Raw genomic sequence first — 19,307 nt, forward strand, 5'->3', positions numbered from 1 at the left:
CGGCTAATGCACTGGCCTGAGATTCAAGAGATCAGGGTTTTAGTCCAAGATATGGCACAGATCTTTTGTGTGACCTTGGCAAATAGCTTAATCCCTTCGGGCCAGATCCTCAAAGGCATCTAGCGCCCATTGATTTCACTGGGAGTTAGGGCACCTACATTCCTTTGAGGATCTGGGCCTCAGTTCACCATCTAGAAAATAAGGGAAATAGTTTTACTGGTTCCAGTGACATTCCCCGTTGTAAGTATAATGAATTTAGTATTACTATTTATGTTATGTAGCACACAGAGGCCCCAACCAAGACAGAGGGCTCCACTGTGAAAGGCATTGCACAGATACAGTCAAACAGTCCCTGTCTTGACAAGCTCACAATCCAAAGAGAAAAGACAGACAGAGTGTACCATGGTGGTGGGATGGGAAACAGAGGCACAAAGCAGTGAAGTGACATAGTCAATACCCAATCAGCTCAGTAGCAGATATAGACCCCAGATCCCCTGACTCCTATTCTGGTGTCCTGTCCACTAGATCACACTGCCTTGTCCCACTGGATTAGCTCTGGAATTTGTCATATCTCTAACACCAGAATGAACATCACTCCAGCATGCCTCACAGATGGGACATGACAATGAACTCATTAATGTGCGAGGTGCACAGATACTACTGTGATAAGCACCACAGAAAAGCCTATAAGTAACAAACAGATCAACAGTATGGCACATACCAGCCTTTAACAATCCAGTCAATGTAATAGGATTGCTTTTTGCTTCAATGGAAAAGCAGGTTAAACATGAAAATTCAAAGCCTGAACACAATGGTCCCTTGCCCCAACCCTACGTCAATAACGATTTTTTGAGCCTGAAAGAGATATTGCCTAGTAGGTAAAAACTTGCCTCATTTGTCATCTTACCTTGTGATAGTTCCATCGATGTCAGAAATAATAACCTTGTCATCCCAATTCCATAGGTAGATGGTGCCTTCACAGCGGCACGTGCCTTGATATTGTGTCGTAACACTAAAGATCACATCATTAGGGCCATTCTTGAGCTTTAGACTTTTCTGTGAAACGTTATTAGCAAGATCAGATTGTGCAGGTGAAATGGACAGAATAGTATAAACACAAATGGGAGAATGCTAATTGCCTTAGGCATGTGTTAATCTCCTTCCTGTCATGGGACTATCTACTGAATAATGGAAGCAGAGTTTGGCTGCAAGGGCCATGCTGTGCCCTTGATTCATAAGCTGAATTAAAAACAATAAGGAGTTCTGCTTTGCAATCAGTGTCACAGTACGACCTGAAGTGATCATGGCAGCAAAAAAAGACTGGCTTCAAGCCCCTGCAAAACTACTGCATCTGAAAAATAAGCCCCCCTGAAGCTTTGTATACCCCTGCTCTCAATTTATATATCCCTGCTCTCAATTTGTTACAGAATATGACCAATAAACCATAACTGTCTCTTAAGGCAAATTCTGGACCTCTTGCCATCTACAGAGAACACTCTCATTTAGTCACATGGGAGTGGTGGGCTGGCTAATGTTGTATTCCACAGGTATGTTTACTTCTGAAAATTAATTAGCTGTGTGTGTGGATGTGAGAAAATGCATTTTCCTAAATGGCCGTATTTTCCAAATCAAATATTAATACCCTGGGCTTGAACAGCAACAGCAGTATTTATCAGCATTAGTCACAACACCTCTGTGCAGAGGAACTGAAATTAATATGGTCCTGGTCACACTAAATTCATAAACAGCTCTTTTAGAAGCTGCTATCTTCTGTGTGTGTGCGCATGTGTGAGGGGGGGAGGGAGAGAGAGAGAAAAATACACACACACACACACACAGAGCGCCTGGCCCCTTTAAGCCAGGTAAAAGAGCTGGAGCAGCATAAAGGAGGCTTAAACGCCTCATTTCCAGTTGGTGGAGGATTCTTCTTGTGCACAACAGCCATAAGGCTGTCCTCTGAGAACTCCCTTACAAAACTTGGCATGGGGGCATACTGGGGACAGGAGTAGAGTCAGATGGACTGTCAGGGAAAGGACCATAGCACACATCACTGTGCTAATTCCTGGCAGCACTGTAGGCCGTCAAGCAGTTCAGGGATGCTGCCCTAACTTAGACAGTCCCGCAGCACTGTCTAAATTATTCCCAGGGCCTCTTCAATCCCAAAGGCAGACCAGATAGGGAGGATACAAAGGTCCCTTAAAACCACTCACATCCACACCTGGGCTGCCAGTTCTGTGCCACGCCTCCTAGAGGCACAATACAGAATTTCATCCATGACACAGAAGATTCACAGACTTCTGACAGGTGCAATGGGAACTGCTGGGTGCTAAGCAAACCAGGTCCCTTATTTTGGTGTCTTAATGCAGACTTCAGAGTTTAACTGTAGGCTGCATTTTGGAAGACCTCAGTCTCCTGATTTGTCAATACAACACCTTTTCCATTAAGCATGAGATTTACTTCAAACATTAAGACATTTTGTAAAATTTCATAAGGCCTTGTAGTCAGCACAAATACTAAGAGTTTATTAACCCTGTTCTAGCCTGAATAACTGCATTGTGCCTGTTGAGCTAGAAATGACATTTCGGAAGGAATATGTAAAAATAACTCACAAGCTGGTCAGAAGTGAGTCGAAGGGTCTTTTTGTAACTGATTCCTGACAATAATGAGAGATGACTTGAGTTTGTTTGTAATGACCCAATGTTTGGTTTTGCAGCTCTCGGGTCTTCATCACTTGAAGAAGATTCATCCTTTAGTCTGGAACGTCACACAGACAGAAAACGATGCTATCATCTCTCAGTAAATGCATTTGGGTATCCATTAAAAATACATTAGCACTGACACTGAATAAGTCAATTGATTCTCTGCTTCTAAGTACTGTCTCTTGGGAGGTTATTTACAACATGACTTTAGAAATATATCAATGAAGTACTGAATTCTCATTCACGCATGTCTTCCATTATGCATATTTGGGTTCTTCGAGCTATTCATTTGTCTGTATGCTAGTATTGTCACTTTAAGTTAACAGACTTAAATTACAGTCCATGTTGACTCATTAAAAAACTCAGACAAGGTATAAAATCGGTTAGCTAATGTGAGCAACTACAAAGAAGTTTCATTCTAAGGAAATAAAAGAGAAAAGAAAAGAATGTATTTAATCTATGAAGAGTTCAGCAATTAGAGAATAAACCCAGAACATGACTAATGCAACTTTCTAATGGAAAATAACCCGCACCATCCATTCTTTGTGAAAGCCGCAATTTTTGCCAATGGGATTATATTTTTACTGACAACTCTGGCAGGATTGCCCTACTCAAAATGTTAAAATGAAATGCCAACAACTTTTTGTTCCTGCGCATGATATTAGTCTAAGTATGCATCATTATAAAACTATTTTTCCTACCATAATTGTTTTTAAAAACCTGTCAAGGAAAATTTTTCACATAAGAAAGAATTTTAATGGTAAACAGAACTGTCATATTAGGTGGTAGTTTCAAATATTCTTAACATACTGCCAATGTGATCTTTAATATATCACCGTTCACATTCTTTTCCATCACAGCTGGGTCTGCGTGTTGTTGGGAAGTCCTGACCCTGGTGTCATAAATACTGCATGTTGTGATGGGCAGCATTTAACGCTGTAGCCCGCCTGACTCTGTGGTCGCTATATCTGTCCTAAAAACTGCTTGCTACTCAATATTCTATTTACCATAGAATGGTTTTCAGCAACAAATCCTTCCTGATCTGTATCTGAAGTCGTTAAAACTCAAACACGAAACAGTAATTAAAAAGTGAAGTGTGATTGAAGTTCCGATGTTGCTTCAAGGCTGGGTCTCTAAACAAACGTAAGGGACAAAGAACCAAACATTACTGATGAGGAATGTGTCCTCTCAGGTCCACTCATGGATCTTGCAGTTTTGGGATAATGTATGTTATTGAGGCAGCAGGGTATGTGCCACACATTTAACCTGCCGGTCTCTGGCCTCCAAAACAAAAGGTGGCTCCCAGTGCTTAATTTGTAATGAAAGAGGCGCTGGGGCTCAATCAATTTTTTTTACATTAATAACTGATGCAGCAAAGGTGCTGGAGCTGTGAACTGCCAAGCCTAGAGGTGCTGGGGTACTGTCCTGGCACAAACTAACCACTGGTGGCTCCTCATTCCAGCTAGTTCTTCTGGATTGCAATGTCCGCCTCCAAAAAACCTCAAGCTAATTTGGCATGTGTAAGCTATAACTGAATCTGGATCTTACTACCCCCTCTCCAGCTCTGGCAGATCTGAGTGAGGACAGCACGGAAGCGGGCACTGCTGTGTTCATGGTAAGCCACTCGGTTGTACGCCCATGGGATTTGGGCTGTGCAAAAAGGAGACCAGGCAGGAGACAGCTACTGTCTGCTACTTCATCTCCATGGGACTTCAGCAGGTAACTTAATGCTGGCCCTGCAGAATCCTCCCTAAGTGGAGATTCAGGGGCCAGCAAGAGATACTACAAGAGCCGCATAAATTAGGAGGATCTCCTGGCTTTGAAAACCCTTCTTCTGCTTCTCCCTGGAAGAAGTAATAGAAAGCTGTGGAGTTTCCTGTCCCCTGCATGACAGAGATGGAATAAGAATCCCTCTGAAAGGAACAACTTATGCTCCTGAGCCTCCTCAGGTATGTAGAATCAAACAGGGAGATGTCAGACTGCAAGTCTTCATAAATCAGGGGATATTACAAGGATCTAGGACATTTTGATTTCAGTGAGGTGCAAAAAGCTTTGGAAACATCCGCCCGATTTTTATTTATTTGTAGGTGCTTCTAAACTTCCTGCATATGGCTAGGATTGAAAACAGAAGGGCTAACATATAAGGAGAGAGAGAGTAGTCATGGAGATGCCAGAACAAGAAAGTCCAGTTTTACAGACTTAAGTCTGGAAAAGGCTCATTAAAGTACTGCAGACCCACAACCTGGCCCTAGATAGAATCCCCCACACTTCATCAGCTTAGGCTTTATGGAGGTGAAGTGGATTTTACCATGGGTGAATTTCACCAACATTAAGGGATCAAATATAGAGATAGGATAGCATAACAGATTACAAATCTCAACCAGATCTCATTACGTCCCCTGCTCTGCCATTGAAAAACTTGAAGTATCCTGCTTTCATTTTTAAATGGTCCAGAGTTACTTTGGTTACAACCCTCTTTTTGCGCACCTGTCTGCAATGCTCATTTGTGATAACTCCTCTTCTGTAGTAAGCACATTCCCACTCAAATCTTGCGTTGGCTTGGTTTCCTAAAACACAGATATGAGAAGTTGTGAATTCCATAGTAGACAGAAAGAGGAAATATTTAAAGGAAATAATCTTTTTGGCTAAATCCTGCTTGCTTCACTCATGCAGGTATTCCTATTGCTTTCCCCAAGACTATAAATGTGAAAAAGGCAAGCAGGACTTGGTTCTGTGCATGTATATGATTAAAAAAAAAAAATCAAGGGTTTACTGTAGGAAAATTTTTGCACAGAGCACTATAATACTCGCAAGTATCAACCACAGCAGAAACTGAAATTTGTTTTTCTTTGGCAGACACAGAGAGAGGGCGGATTTCAAATGGCAAGAATTGGTGGCAATTGTGGGACCAGTAGACACTCACTGCTCAGAAACTCCATTAACAAAATCTGCTAACCAAACCTATTTTGGGCAGACTTAGCTCTGACAATTTCATCTCAAATGATGGAAGTTACCCGAGGCTATCATGGAAACAAATGGACAGCAATAACTAAAGCTTTTTCTACCTAATTGCAGCTGTCACAGCCCAGTTTACAAGGGAACACTTCCAAGAAGGCAGTCATAGAATTCAGTAAGTTGCAGAAGAATATGGCAAGAAAAACAAATTATATGAAGCTCATAACTAAAGTTCACAAGAGTGTCTATTTTATGTAAACTTAGAAAATTCAAGTATCAGATATTTCAACTTTTTAAAAATTAAATGAAGACAGATTATCAGAAGTTTTAGAGATTAAATATGTTGAATGGGCAAGAGACAGTGGTTATTATAGCACTTACACAGTGCTTCAATGTTCATAAACAGCTTTGAAGATGTAATTAAAGCACCCAGTCCCCAGAGATTGTTGAAAAATGGGCTGTTGAGGGATTAACAAAAAGTGAGGAAACACATTTCTTTTATTTTTTCATCCAAATTTAGCTTTTGCTGTAATTTTCCAACAAGCTCTAGTAATAAATATTATTATCCTTCAAATGTGGAAGCAGAACTGTAGAAAGGGTGAGCAACTTGCCCAATGACATACATTAAGTTAATCGCACAGCCAGGATAAGAACTCAGCAGTTCTTGGTCCCCATGTCCCTGACTAATCTATTAGATTATGCTGCCAAAGTGAATGCAGTGAATTCAAATGTAGAAGTGAAATAGACAAATGTTTTAGCTAAGGGCCTTATCCACTGAAGTCAATAGGAGTCATTCTATTGACTTTTGGGTTTTGGATTAAATGGATTAAATGCCTTTCTTGTGTGTGTCCTGTCTGTAGAAGCACAACCTCTAGAGGATGCATATGTAAGCTACATGAGATTCAAACCTCTGACAAAAACTAACTCCATCTGCTTTTTAAACTTACCTCTTTGACAGTGCTATTCCTTCCTCGCCATGAAAACCACCATCTTCCGCCTTTCTTGGGCATCTTATCCCTCATAATAGATTCCACAGTGGCCTGTGATAAATGGATGGTAACATAAATAATGGAACAAAAGAAAGGAACAACCTGACACATGCAAACAAAGGAAAATGAGGAACACAATTTCAACCAAGGATAAACAGAAGAAAAGGAAACATACTGTCTGTGGGCCATAAATTTTATAAAAGCAAAACCTAATGGCATCCAGAACTGCACTGAAGTAACTGAAGCACGAATACTTGAGGAGTTTTTAAAGGAAAAAGAAAAGGAGGTCAAACCAAAAAAGAAAAAGAAAGCATAAAATGGCATTAGTATAATGTCTAGCATGGGTAAATAATCGTCTGATTTGAGGTTGTTTAATGAAATTTGTAAGTTACAAAAAATATAAAAAAACAGGTGATCAGCTTTTGGAAGAGGTCTCAGGTACAAAGGCTACAAACTAAAGGGCAAGATGGTGGGTTACTCTCTCTAAAATAAAACTAACATTTGTAAAAAATTTATCATCCATTTGTGGGGAGTAGTGGGGTTACTATTTTTATAGGAATTTATAGATGACACATGCTGGATTGACAAGGACTAGACCCTACGAGTTATTTATCCAGAGACACAGTGTGGAGGGCAACAGCGCATACTTCCCTTCAATAACTCAACACCCAACGTGTCTGATCCATGATTTGGAGTGATCATTTCCAAGGGTGAAAGGATTTCGTTTGCACACCCATGAGCCCTTGGCCTCTCTACTAAAACTACAAGGGTGTCAGTGGTGTTTTGCAACCTGCCTATAGGACTACTCAGGGAGAAGGACATTTTTATCGAAATATATGATGGCCTCTCCTCATTTAAGGTTGCAACCAGCTTTCCACTGTAAGCCTGATTTTGCCCCTCCTCTCCAAAGATCAGTGTAAAATTGTGTAGGTGATAAGGGATATTATAAGACAAACCACAATCAAATCTAAGTTCTATTAGTGGTTAGAAAGATGAGAAGCAGAGTTCAGCTACAGCATCCATCTCTCTCTCTCTCTAACTATATTAGGTTTTTCAAAGGCTCCCCTTTACTGTTACATCTAAAATGCATAAGAACATAAGAATGGCCATACTGGGTCAGACCAAAGGTCCATCTAGCCCAGTCTCCTGACTACTGACAGTGGCCAATGCCAGGTGCCCCAGAGGGAATGAACAGAACAGGTAATCATCAAGTGATCCATCCCATCACCCATTCACAGCTTCTGGCAAACAGAGGCTAGGGACACCATCCCTGCCCATCCTGGCTAATAGCCATTGATGGACCTATCCTCCATGAATTTATCTAGTTCTTTTTTGAGCCCTGTTATAGTCTTGGCCTTCACAACATCCTCTGGCAAGGAGTTCCACAGGTTGACTGTGCGTTGTGTGAAAAAATACTTCCTTTTGTTTTAAACCTGCTGCCTATTAATTTCATTTGGTGACTCCCTAGTTCTTGTGTTATGAGAAAAAGTAAATAACACATCCTTATTTACTTTCTCCACACCAGTCATGATTTTTTAGACCTCTATCATATCCCCCCTTAGTCGTCTCTTTTCCAAGCTGAAATGTCCCAGTCTTCTTAATCGCTCGTCATATGGAAGCCGTTCCATACCCCTAATCATTTTTGTTGCTCTTTTCTGAACCTTTTCCGATTCCAATATATCGTTTCTGAGATGGGGCGACCACGTCTACACGCAGTATTCAAGATTTGGTCACCCAGAGAAAGATAGTGAGATAAATGGCAGAAAGGTAAAACTGACCAAATAAGCTTTGGGGCTTCTTTTAAAAAAATGCAAAAAAGCAGAGGAACAACTTGAGTCAAAATCTGAATTGTTGAGAGTAATGGCTCCAATTCAGCAAGATACTTATACACATGCCTAACTTGGCGCACGTGTCTGGTTCCGTTGACTTCAACAGGACTACTCAGAAGCTTAAAGTTAGGCATGTGCTTAAGTATCTTGCTGAATGGGGGCCAATATCAACTATTGCTTTGCAAAAGCTCCAAGTTCACATTCACTTCATACAATCTCTTCTGACAAAATATAAAACCCTATAGCATTTCAATGACTTAATTCCATTGTTGGAACAAGTCAAAGCTCTAACAAACCAATTAATATGTATGAAAATAAGTAAGAAGATCAGTTGGAAGATCAGTAATAGAAAGCAGGATGGTAATATTTTCAGGGTTATAGTTCATCCAATTAAATCTTTCCAATCTAATGTACTGCTCAGTACCTGTTGCCTCATTTGATTAGCCTGGTTCATTCTAGAAAGTTTCCAAAATTTGGAATGTAAATACTGGTTTTAAAAAACAAACGTAGTGCATTTAGTGCTCATGAATTATATTTTTATTGATAACTCAGGAGAATAAGGGTGAAATTAACTTCAGTGGGGTTAGGATTTCATCCTGAATCGTCTAATTTATCTACCAAAGACATAGATCTAAGCAAAATGTTTGCAATGAAACACCACACTTCTGGTTTTGTGTTTCATTACAAACTCATACAGTTTACATGGAGCGTGGGCAGATGTACGCTGTTACATTAGAACCATGCATATTTGCAAATTCAGATGATTCTCACGGAAAGCGAGAGTAATGTAGTGGTACCCAGTAACTGTTGGTTTGAGGCTCTGCATGAGTTTAGATTCCAAACTCAAAGTGACATTAAGGAGATTTGAACTCACATGGGTCAAAACCAAAGACATCATTTGTGTGCAAAGCAAAATTGCAAATCTAGGTATAGATCTTTTTCCCAACAGTGTCCTCTCAATGAGCCCTAAACTGTGGCAAGCACTTTTAAAAAGTTACAAATCTCCCTGCTTGAATACATGCTTCTTTTCTGACACTTTAAAGCAAGGGCTACTACTTCTGCAATAGTTGTCCATTAACCGCAAACCTCTAGTCACTGTTTCTACTGAAACTCTGTACTCTCTGCAGCCGTAATAGAAGGTACAGACACTAAATATTCAATTACAGCACACAGTTACCTGTAAATATAACCTATGGTTACAAGCCAGTGAATATTAATCAAAGAAGAAAGGGGAGGATAAATCATCAAGAAGGATCATCCTCTTTTGGACTTTATAACCTTCTAGATATTTTCTGAAGTTTTATAAGCTAGCAAATAAATACAGACCAAATTTAGGTCTTATCTACCCAGGGAAGTTAGAGTGTAGCAAGGCAGAGTGTGAATTTATAGCTCACTAGCTAGTCCACACTAACTCCCTGTGTGGACACTCTTAGTGCACATTAGAAGTGCCTTTGTAAACTTTAGCTTAATACAGTAATTCCCCATGGGATTTAGTTCAAAGTAGCTAGGGTGCTGTACATAGCCTAGTTCCCATGTAGACAAGACCTTAGTCCCGCTTAATTTTGGGTTGAATTTGGCCCTATGTTGTCAGCACAAGCTATGTGACTGGTTATGTGTGAATGGCTCCTACTGATGTGCAGACTCTCCTGTAAAATACAGTAGCTTTCTCTGCCTTCATGAATTTCAATTCATGAAATGAAAAACTCCACAGCTCATGCTTTCCCAACTGACTTTCATGTTCAATCTCACCTTTGGCAAAGGTTTCTGGAATGCTTGCATTGCCAGTAGAAGTGGAGCAGCTGTTGTCCAGTTGTAGTACCTGGAAATCAAAAAAGTTTGTGTACCGTTACATTTTGTAATACCATCGATCCCAATCCACAGCCTAACAGTAATTGCACAGTCAGTTAAAGCAATGGAGTTTATTTAAACTAAAGAATAAAGCCATGAAGTTCAGATTTGGATCTGCAAATCCATGTCCTACTTAGACTACTTTGGTTGTGTCTACTTATTAAGGCAAAGTTCCAGTAAAATGTTAACATCATACTTTACTTATTCAGGATGAGGTTAATATTCAAAGAACCTGGTTAAAGATTCTGGCTTGCTGGCTGGGGAATCCTCCTCCTCTGAATTGCTACAAAGGGTGACCAAATTCCCAAATACCTATCCTCACCTTGGCACTTCCGTTGTGTACGTACCTAGTGTGAAAGCTTTTCCAGTACAAGGACAGTGCATATTTACTATACCACAATTCCACAGGAGGAGAAGACACATAGGAGATCATGAAAGAAAAGCTAAGCCCCAAACAGAAACTGTATTTCTCATCCATTCCTCATATCTGCACCATAGCTCAGGGACCTACATTTTCTACAAGCCACCTGTATTGCTCTTTGCCCCTTCAAGGCGCTGTACAAATGTTCAGGTTTGAGTTCTGTGAGGTGCTGACTTTCTTCTGTGGTGTGCTGAGGGCCTGCAACTCCTATGGCACTTAGGAAGCTAAATCCTCAGTGGTGCCGCCCAACTGCCCATGAGAGTGAGGTCTGCACAGCATCACACTTGAGGTCTCCAGCATCTTACCTAATCAGAACTTCCCTAATTAGTCCTCTCCTCACGACACCCTTGTGAGGTAGGTAAGTGGTATTATCCCCATTTTACAGATCAGGAAATAAGGCAAGAAATTAAGCAACTTGTCCAAAATCACACAATGAGTCAGCAGAGAGATGAGGGAATAATATATTCAGTGGATGTAGGTTCTTTCTCTGCATATAGAATGGCCACAGGCCGATCATGATTTCCCCATAAGTATTCATCATTCAGTTGTACTGAATGAATGTCTTAGCAAGGTTTATAGTCCATTTTATTTTTACTCTAGGTATTGAGTGTGAACACTGTCTGCATTCAATACTAGCTCTTTGAAATCCAAATTAGTTACTTAATTAACTATAACTGGCTTTGAATCTCTCAGGGTTAATCTACAGTAGGAAAATGAATACCCATTTGTTCAGCAATGGTGCAGCTGGTGTAAGCCCTAGAGTTGTACTAAAAATTTGCAAGTGCTTTTTCCACATTCCAGACTTTTGCCTGCTGAAATGTACTTACTTATTTCCAATCTTAACCACAAGGTTGGGGTCGTCAATGATAGCAGGATTGTCCACAAACTTCTGATACGTTACTGCTTGTTCTAAGAACTGATCTGTTGGAAATATTTAAAACATACTCACATAAATACAGTACTTGCAATGGGACAACCTACCCCCCATAACTAGCATTAAAACATCCTGAAGAGCTAAGTTTCAGGCTCAGGATCAGTCCTTCACGACACGGGTGGCAGAGACTAGCAGTACTATGGAGACAGGGCTTAGATCTCCAATCTTGCAAGTGCTGGGTATTTCCTGTGAGCTGCTCAGTGCCCTTAACTCCTCACAGGAGGTGCTCAATGAAAGCTACGGTGATCAGCACATTGCAGGATCAGGCTTTTCACTCCTGGGAAAGGATGTACCTCTTCAGTGACCTTCTCTGGCTAATTAGGGAACAAGTGTTGATGGACTCGATGTAGAACTACAGCCCCAGCCAGAAACCTGATCAATACTTGCAGGGCCTGGAGGAAAATGAAAATGCACCCTCCTGGACAAACACCCCCTTCCCCTCCTTGCCTTCAAGAATCACAATTATTTGGATTATTAACAATATAATAAATAGAACTACTTTATCATAAATTATCCTCTATATGGAATATTTTAACTTCTAGTTTCTAAACCGTGCTCAGAGCAGTGTCAGTCTTAGATATTTCAATGGCTCCCAGGACTCGTATCTGAGCACCTCAAGGTCTTTGATGTATTTATCCACACAACACTCCTAAGAGGTAGGGAAGAGGTGTTATCTCCATTTTACAGACGGGGAACCAAAGTGCAGAGAAACTAATGACTTGTCCAAGATCACACAGGAAGTCTGTGCCGAAGCTGAAAATGGAACCAATGCCTTCTGAGGCCCAAGCTTGCACCCTAACCATTGGGCCATTCTACCTGTCCATGGTAGTGACAGCTGTGAATTTATCATCAATTATATACCACAGTAAAAGGCATAATAAATGGCAAATGCACCCTTTTATTACAGCTGCATGAAGTGAACCTGTAAATACAGTAATTTCCAAAATATATTACATTAAGTTAAAATCAGTAATATAGTATTAATAACCCCAGAACTTGACATTTTTATGCAAAGGAGAAGAGCTACATACTCCCTCAGCCTTAAATTCCTACCTCTAGCCACAAGAGGGTACTGTTTCCTTTTTAACAGGAGTTGAGAGTTGACTAACAACATGTAATCATAAGGTATAGGATCATTCTGTACCTTTTGTTATCTCTTTGTTGTCACTAAGACCTCCACAGAGTGAAATGGCAATTGAAGGCAAGTCTCTTATTCCATCTGAGATGCCTTCAACACCACTGTCAACACCTGAACTTCCACCAGAGTGAGGGGACTGATTGGCTGACCGTGGTCCATTTTCATTTGCATTCTTTCCGTGTGCAATATTATCACCGCTGTGGGGGGGGGGGGGGGAGAACAGTCTTTCAGTCCCCATTGTTCTCTGATCTGTATCATTCCCAAATTCTCTCCCTTCACAAGCCCAAACCCAAATTGTAAACACACTATAGTATGATCTGGGAAGAGGATCATACAAATGTTAAAAGAAACTCTAATGGAAATTAAACCAAAATGATAATGATATATCTGGGGAGAAAACACATTGTCATAAATAAAGGCATCATACGTGTCATCCAAAAATAATTTTCTATCATTTGTATTTGTATTTCTAGGTGGTCAATCACTATAGTACAGTTAGAGTAATTTAATAATATTAATAATACTAAACTTTAGGTGATTTCAGGTAACAAACAAGGTGAAAAGTATATTGTATATATATCTTTTATGCTAAGAGCCATATACTCATGGATCAAGGGCAGTATAACACCCAATAACGTTAACGGAAATTGCACAGCAGTCTGAGACTAGTATATAATGCTTCGCATTTTCTATCACATTTCTTATGAACAAGTATAGATCTGTTACAAAGTTTCAAGAATCCCATCTTTTCTCTGCATAATTTTAGGTATCCTTCCCAACATCCTTTTTTGACCTAGACTCTCATTTAGCTGAATGTTACTTACAGCCGGTATTCCTATAAGCTTGGCACGAGACCTGCTAAGAATCTGATGGGAGAAGATGGAGATTTAACTAATATAGTCTAATCCAAATAAATAGTTATACTTTTTGGGGAAATAAAGCGCAGCAGCTTCTGGATCCATGTCGGTGAGGTCATCTAAATAGACACCATCAGCACCAAGATGCCGGCTTCGTTTATCTGTCAAACACAGAGTAAATAAATAATAAATTGGTGTCTTCCAAATACACAACAAGAATTAAAAAAAAACTTACATCTTAAGGAGCTATAAAGCACATAAAGCATGTGCACACAATTCATAGTTAAAAAAAAAAAAGGATTATTTACAATGAGACAAAACTGCAAGGCCAAAAGTTTCACAACTGGCCACTGATTTTCTATGCCTTAGTGAGACACCAAAAGGCTGATTTTCAGAGGTACTGAGCACCCACAATTCCAACAGAAGTCAATGCCGGCTACGCGTGATGTCTCATTGGGTTACCTAACCTGGATACCTCTTTTCAATACCTAACAAGTGAGGGACCAAAAGAAACTTTACAATGGTGTGGTTTTGCTGGAAGAGGAATTATTTAAGTTAAGCACTAATGTTGACACAAGGACAAATGGATACAAACTGGACATCAACAAGTTTAGGCTTGAAATTAGATTAAGGTTTCTAACCATCAGAGGAGTGAAGGTCTGGAGCAACCTTCCAAGAAGGACAGGGGGCGCAAAAAAATCTAACTGGCTTCAAGACTGAGCTTGATAAGTTTATGGAGGGGATGGAATGGTGAGGTTGCTTACAATGGCCTGTGTCTCACCTGTGACTGCTAATAGCAAATATCTCCAACGGCTGGAGATGGGATACTAGATGAGGAGGGCTCTGCGTTACTACAGAGAATTTTTTCCCTGGCTGGTGGGTCTAGCTGACATGCTCAGGGTCTAACTGATCACCATATTTGGAGAGGGAAGGAATTTTCCCCCAGGTCAGAATGGCAGAGACCCTAGAGGACTCCTTGTACCTTCTTCTGCAGCATGGGACACGGGTCACTTGCTGGTTTAAACTAGTGTAAATGGTGGATTCGCTGTAATTTAAAGTCTTTAAATTATGATGTGAGGATTTCGGTAACTCAGCCAGAGGTTATGAGTCTATTACAAGAGTGGGTGGATGAAGTTCTGTGACCTGCAATGAGCAGGAGGCTAGACCAGATGATCACGATCGTCCCTTCTGGCCTTAAATTCTAACAGCCTATCTTAGGTACTTATATGGCCCCCATCACCATGTTATCTGAGCAGGTCACACACTCTAATATATTTAGACTCGGAACATCCCTGTCCAGGTAGAAGTGCTGTTGTTCACATTTTTCAGATGGGAAACTGAGGCACGGAGCTGCTAAGTGACTTGTTCCTCATGACAAAGGGCAGGGACTGGAACACAGGTCTCCCAAGTCCTAGGTCAGTGACATGGCCACTGAACCATCTTTGCTTTCCTGCTGTAGCCACTTCTATAAGAGTGACTGCACAGAGGGTGAAATCCTGAAAGTCTTACTCAGAGCTGTGACCTCCAGTTTGCATCCTTTACTCAAAACACACAATTCACTCCCTGAATTTCTGACGACTAATCAAAGGAAGGCAAGTGAAGGACCACAAATGATTGCATACTAGATGGAACACCTCAATCTTACCTTCACAGACACGGAACCCCTGGGGAACTGGTTGAGAAATGTATCTGTAATGTCTGCTCATGTAAAGACTCCAGCACCCCGGAGAATTTGGGGTCTACCAAAATACATATTATGAATGTGTAAACTTCACATGGAGATTATATCCCTTATCAGAAAACAATCTAGCATCATCTTTGGAAATTAGAGAGGAATAAAATGGACACAGTTATATTCCAATTGAAGATTATGTGTATTCTGAACACAGAAGAAATTCCTTGTGTGTGATTGGACCATTCTGCTTTGTGGTATGTGTGATGTTTAAGCAAAGGACATGTTGCAACTTTGCTTTGCGGCTGAGACATTCCACAAGCTAGCAGTGGCAAGGCTTAGCTGTAGGGCAGACTACTGGTACAGCTGAAAAGGAAACCTGTAGCTCAGACCACAAAATTCTGCAACCCGTGGGTTTGTAAAATAGGGAAGAATTTACTACAAGTTTTGCAGCGCTGCTTATCTGCACAGATCTGCTAAGTACAGTAACCAAGGAAGAAAATTATTTCTCTCGCTGTCATTCCAGCTCTCTTTTAAAAAAACCCACTCCACACATACATGCTCAACTGTTGTTTATGTTAAAAGGCATATTGCTCTCCTTTCAGTCTCTCCAGAAATGCTCTGATCTTATGGATTAGTTCATCTGGCTACAAAGTGCCTAATCACTGTGGGATCTTGGTGCAATATCATGTGCATGGATTTGCAGGAGTAACTGCTTTACCTTTCTTTCTAGAAGGGGAATCTATTTTGCTTGCTTGCTGGACTAAGCAAGCTGCAGCTTGTTTGATTTCTTCATTTGCAGGCAGTGATGGTGCAGCTGCTCCTAGAGCCTCTATCTCTGGTTCATTTATCTCGGCTGGTACTGGCTGGGAGTCATTTTCATCGGAAGCCGCAACAGCTGCCTGTCCAATGGCAGGTAAAGCAGTCAAGCTGCTTATCTCCTCTGCAGACTCACTTTGAATTACCCGAAAATGAGTGCTTTCCGAAGGATTTACATTCACCATGCTGGATTCCTTTGCCTTGAGTAGAGAAGTGGACTAGGAGAAAAAATGAACAGATCAGTATAATGAAAGCCCTTGAGAAAAAGAGAGAACCAGACACAAAACACAGGTTTCAGAGTAGTAGCCGTGTTAGTCTGTATTCACAAAAAGAAAAGGAGTACTTGTGGCACCTTAGAGACTAACAAATTTATTTGAGCATAAGCTTTCATGAGCTATAGCTCACTTCATCGGACACAAAATAGTCAGAGTTTAGCCTGGTCTATTCACACAAAGCTCTACTTTCCACTGCCCTGTTTGGTTTTGACTTCAATGGGAGGTGAAGGCATTCTGCATCTCCTAGGAAGCGGAATAGGGCCCGTAACACTTATCGTTTCCATGCCCACTGAAAGCTGATTCTCAAGTAAACCAGCTACAGCTGGAAATCTCAGTTAGTTGAATCACTCATTCTTAACAGCCCCATTAAATAGATGCTCTGTCTGCAGAACTCCTGTTGATTTCAGAAGGGGAGCTGCACTCAGTGGCTACAGCCCTGGGACTTTAGGGAACAAACACTTCTAATAAAAATGGTGGCTCCTAATGATTCTCTGAGAAGCCATGCTCAGAACAACTCCTATTAGCATGCCCAGGAGCTAAGCCCCGTTTTTCTTTACTTGGTAGCACTGCTGCTTAGTAGAGCAGCTGCCAACAGACCACCCGGATCTTAGTTTGAGTCTTGATTATGATAACATTCAAGGCATACACACCGCAAGGCTGTCATGCCAGAGTCAGCCTATTGGTTAGAATATGCAACAGCTAGACATGCACCATCCGCTGCCATACCCCGAGTGCCAAACGCTGCATTTACTTCAGCGCTCACTCACTCTTATGCAGCTCTAATACTTTACATAAAATTAATAGTTGTGATCTATATGCTTACAAAGCCATAGTAAAGATGCCTCTTAGTTGGATATATGGGTAACATTTTCAAAAACCTCTTAAGTGACTTTGGAACCTAAGTCTCATTGACTTTCAATGGGACGTAGGCTCCTAAGTCACTTAGGCACTTTTTTATTCTGCATCATCTGTCCATAGGGCAATTGTGGGACATAGCATTTTTGTACCTGGTTGTTTCAGTCACTGATGTCTCTCGCTATCTATAACCAAAGTTACAGGTGGGGCTATGAATTTCAAAATCAACTGGTGACTTTGGGTGCCCATCTGCAGACCCTTTGAAAGGGCCTGACTGTCAGAAGGTGGGTGCCGAGAACTTTCTGAAAATCAGCTCCCTTTAACATACTTCAAGATGGGCACCCAAAATACCTAGTCACTTTTTTCATGAAAACTTGGCCAGGAATGTTCTCTATTTCAGTCAGTAACAAATATGAACAACATTAAGTACCTTTAATTCTGTACACAAAGTGTTTACATGCAAAGCCTTCCTCATTTAGCAGAAATGTTTGCGTACATAAATATTTCCTGTCTAGGCCAAGCCCCTAACTTGCCATTTCTTCCCCTGCAATACTTTAAAGATCCAACCCTTCTACTCTGTTCCAACAGCTAAACTCTTGTCCAGGTTGTCATCATCTCCCATGTCAATCAGTGCAACCTCATCCTCTTGGACATTCATTCCAAAAGTCCACAATGCCCTCTCCAGCCCATCCCAACTGCAGCCTCTAAAGCGATCTTCCTAGCCCATCCATCAAATCGCATCACCATCCCCTTTTGAATTCCTTCATTGGTTCCCCCTTCTCTATCTCATTAGATATTAATTTCTTGTCCTCATCTTTCAAGACTCAACATAATTCAGCTCTTAATCCTGACTTTGATTTGCCTGTATGAAGTAAAAGCCTAAAATCAAACACGTATATCAGCTATGTGAAATATTGCACCTGCATGTACATGTGCCCTATTAACAATACACAGTAGATATTGGAAGGAATGAAACAGGAGTGATGTTTGATACCTTTGCAGCTTGAGGTAGTTCTCCCCAGGCCCAGTGCATTTGTGGGTTATTCTTCTGCATCCCCCTGTCCAAAGATTTACTGACTAATTCTGAATCGCTCTTAGGAGTGGGAGGGCGTGAACTTGAGGGACTGGAAAACAAAACAAAACAAAACGGTACTTATTAAACAGCTAAGTAAAAGCAAAGCATAGGCCAAGCTGCATTATGCAGCATTCTTGTTGTATATTATCTGTATTACAAACGTCACCACAATATGCTAGGCACCTTCCAAACAGTCACTGACCCAAAGAGTTCAAAAATCTAAGGAGCTTAGCAGCAAATCAAAGATGTGGAAGAACAACAAACCATTTTCAAAATAACTATCTCAGACTGGCTCTCTGTGCACCCATTAATAGCTGTCAGGTTTTGATAGGCATCGGGGTCTTGAGGAGGAATTTGAAGGTGGTGGGAGTACAGACTAGTTGAGGGAGGGCATCCCATGCATAAAAACACATGGAAGAAATAGTGGTAATTAATAAATTACTACTCTGTGGCACCACCAATCATCTTTGTTTAATGCAATAAAGTCAGTCGTCAATAGTACAAATGGTCAAATCAGCCACTAATCAGTGATGGTTCATAGACTCTAAAGCCAGAAGGGATGACTCCGATCATCTAGTCTGACCTCCTGCATAGCACAAGCCCCTCAAATTTCATCCTGAATTCCTGCATCAAGCCTGTAACTTCAGGTTGAGCTAAAGCATATATTTTAAATACACAGCCAATCTTGATTTAAAGACTTCAAGTGATGGAGAATCTACCACATCCCTGGGAAAGCTGTTCCCACAGTTAATTACCCTCACTATTAAAAATGTGCTTTTTACTTCTAATCTGAATTTGTCATGACTATGACATTTCTTAACCTTTTCTTAGATCAACTAAATAGATACAGCTTCTTTAGTCTGACTGTTTTCAGATAACAATTACTTTGCACTAACACAATGGCAGATCTTAAAACTTGACAGTTTTCCCTCTGATAAATA

General features: G+C 40.7%; 1 protein-coding gene across 3 annotated transcripts in view; it reads right to left on the reverse strand.

The window, feature by feature from the left end:
- LPIN1 (lipin 1) overlaps positions 1-19,307 on the reverse strand; it is a 104,328-nt gene that overhangs the window by 13,780 nt on the left and 71,241 nt on the right. For 2 of the 3 annotated variants that reach the window (XM_074947644.1, XM_074947643.1), the window contains 10 exons: positions 18,286-18,415; positions 16,064-16,379; positions 13,738-13,831; positions 12,820-13,010; positions 11,569-11,662; positions 10,222-10,291; positions 6,602-6,694; positions 5,187-5,266; positions 2,610-2,754; positions 908-1,056 (listed from right to left, as the gene is read on the reverse strand). In XM_074947644.1, the coding sequence (XP_074803745.1) occupies positions 908-1,056; positions 2,610-2,754; positions 5,187-5,266; positions 6,602-6,694; positions 10,222-10,291; positions 11,569-11,662; positions 12,820-13,010; positions 13,738-13,831; positions 16,064-16,379; positions 18,286-18,415 (1,362 nt within the window). Of the gene's footprint in view, positions 1-907; positions 1,057-2,609; positions 2,755-5,186; positions 5,267-6,601; positions 6,695-6,818; positions 6,897-10,221; positions 10,292-11,568; positions 11,663-12,819; positions 13,011-13,737; positions 13,832-16,063; positions 16,380-18,285; positions 18,416-19,307 lie in introns of all 3 variants that reach the window. The other variant, XM_074947642.1, reaches the window with a different exon arrangement.

The sequence above is a fragment of the Natator depressus genome, chromosome 3 (assembly GCF_965152275.1).
Source record: "Natator depressus isolate rNatDep1 chromosome 3, rNatDep2.hap1, whole genome shotgun sequence".
Classification (NCBI taxonomy): Eukaryota; Metazoa; Chordata; order Testudines; family Cheloniidae; genus Natator; species Natator depressus.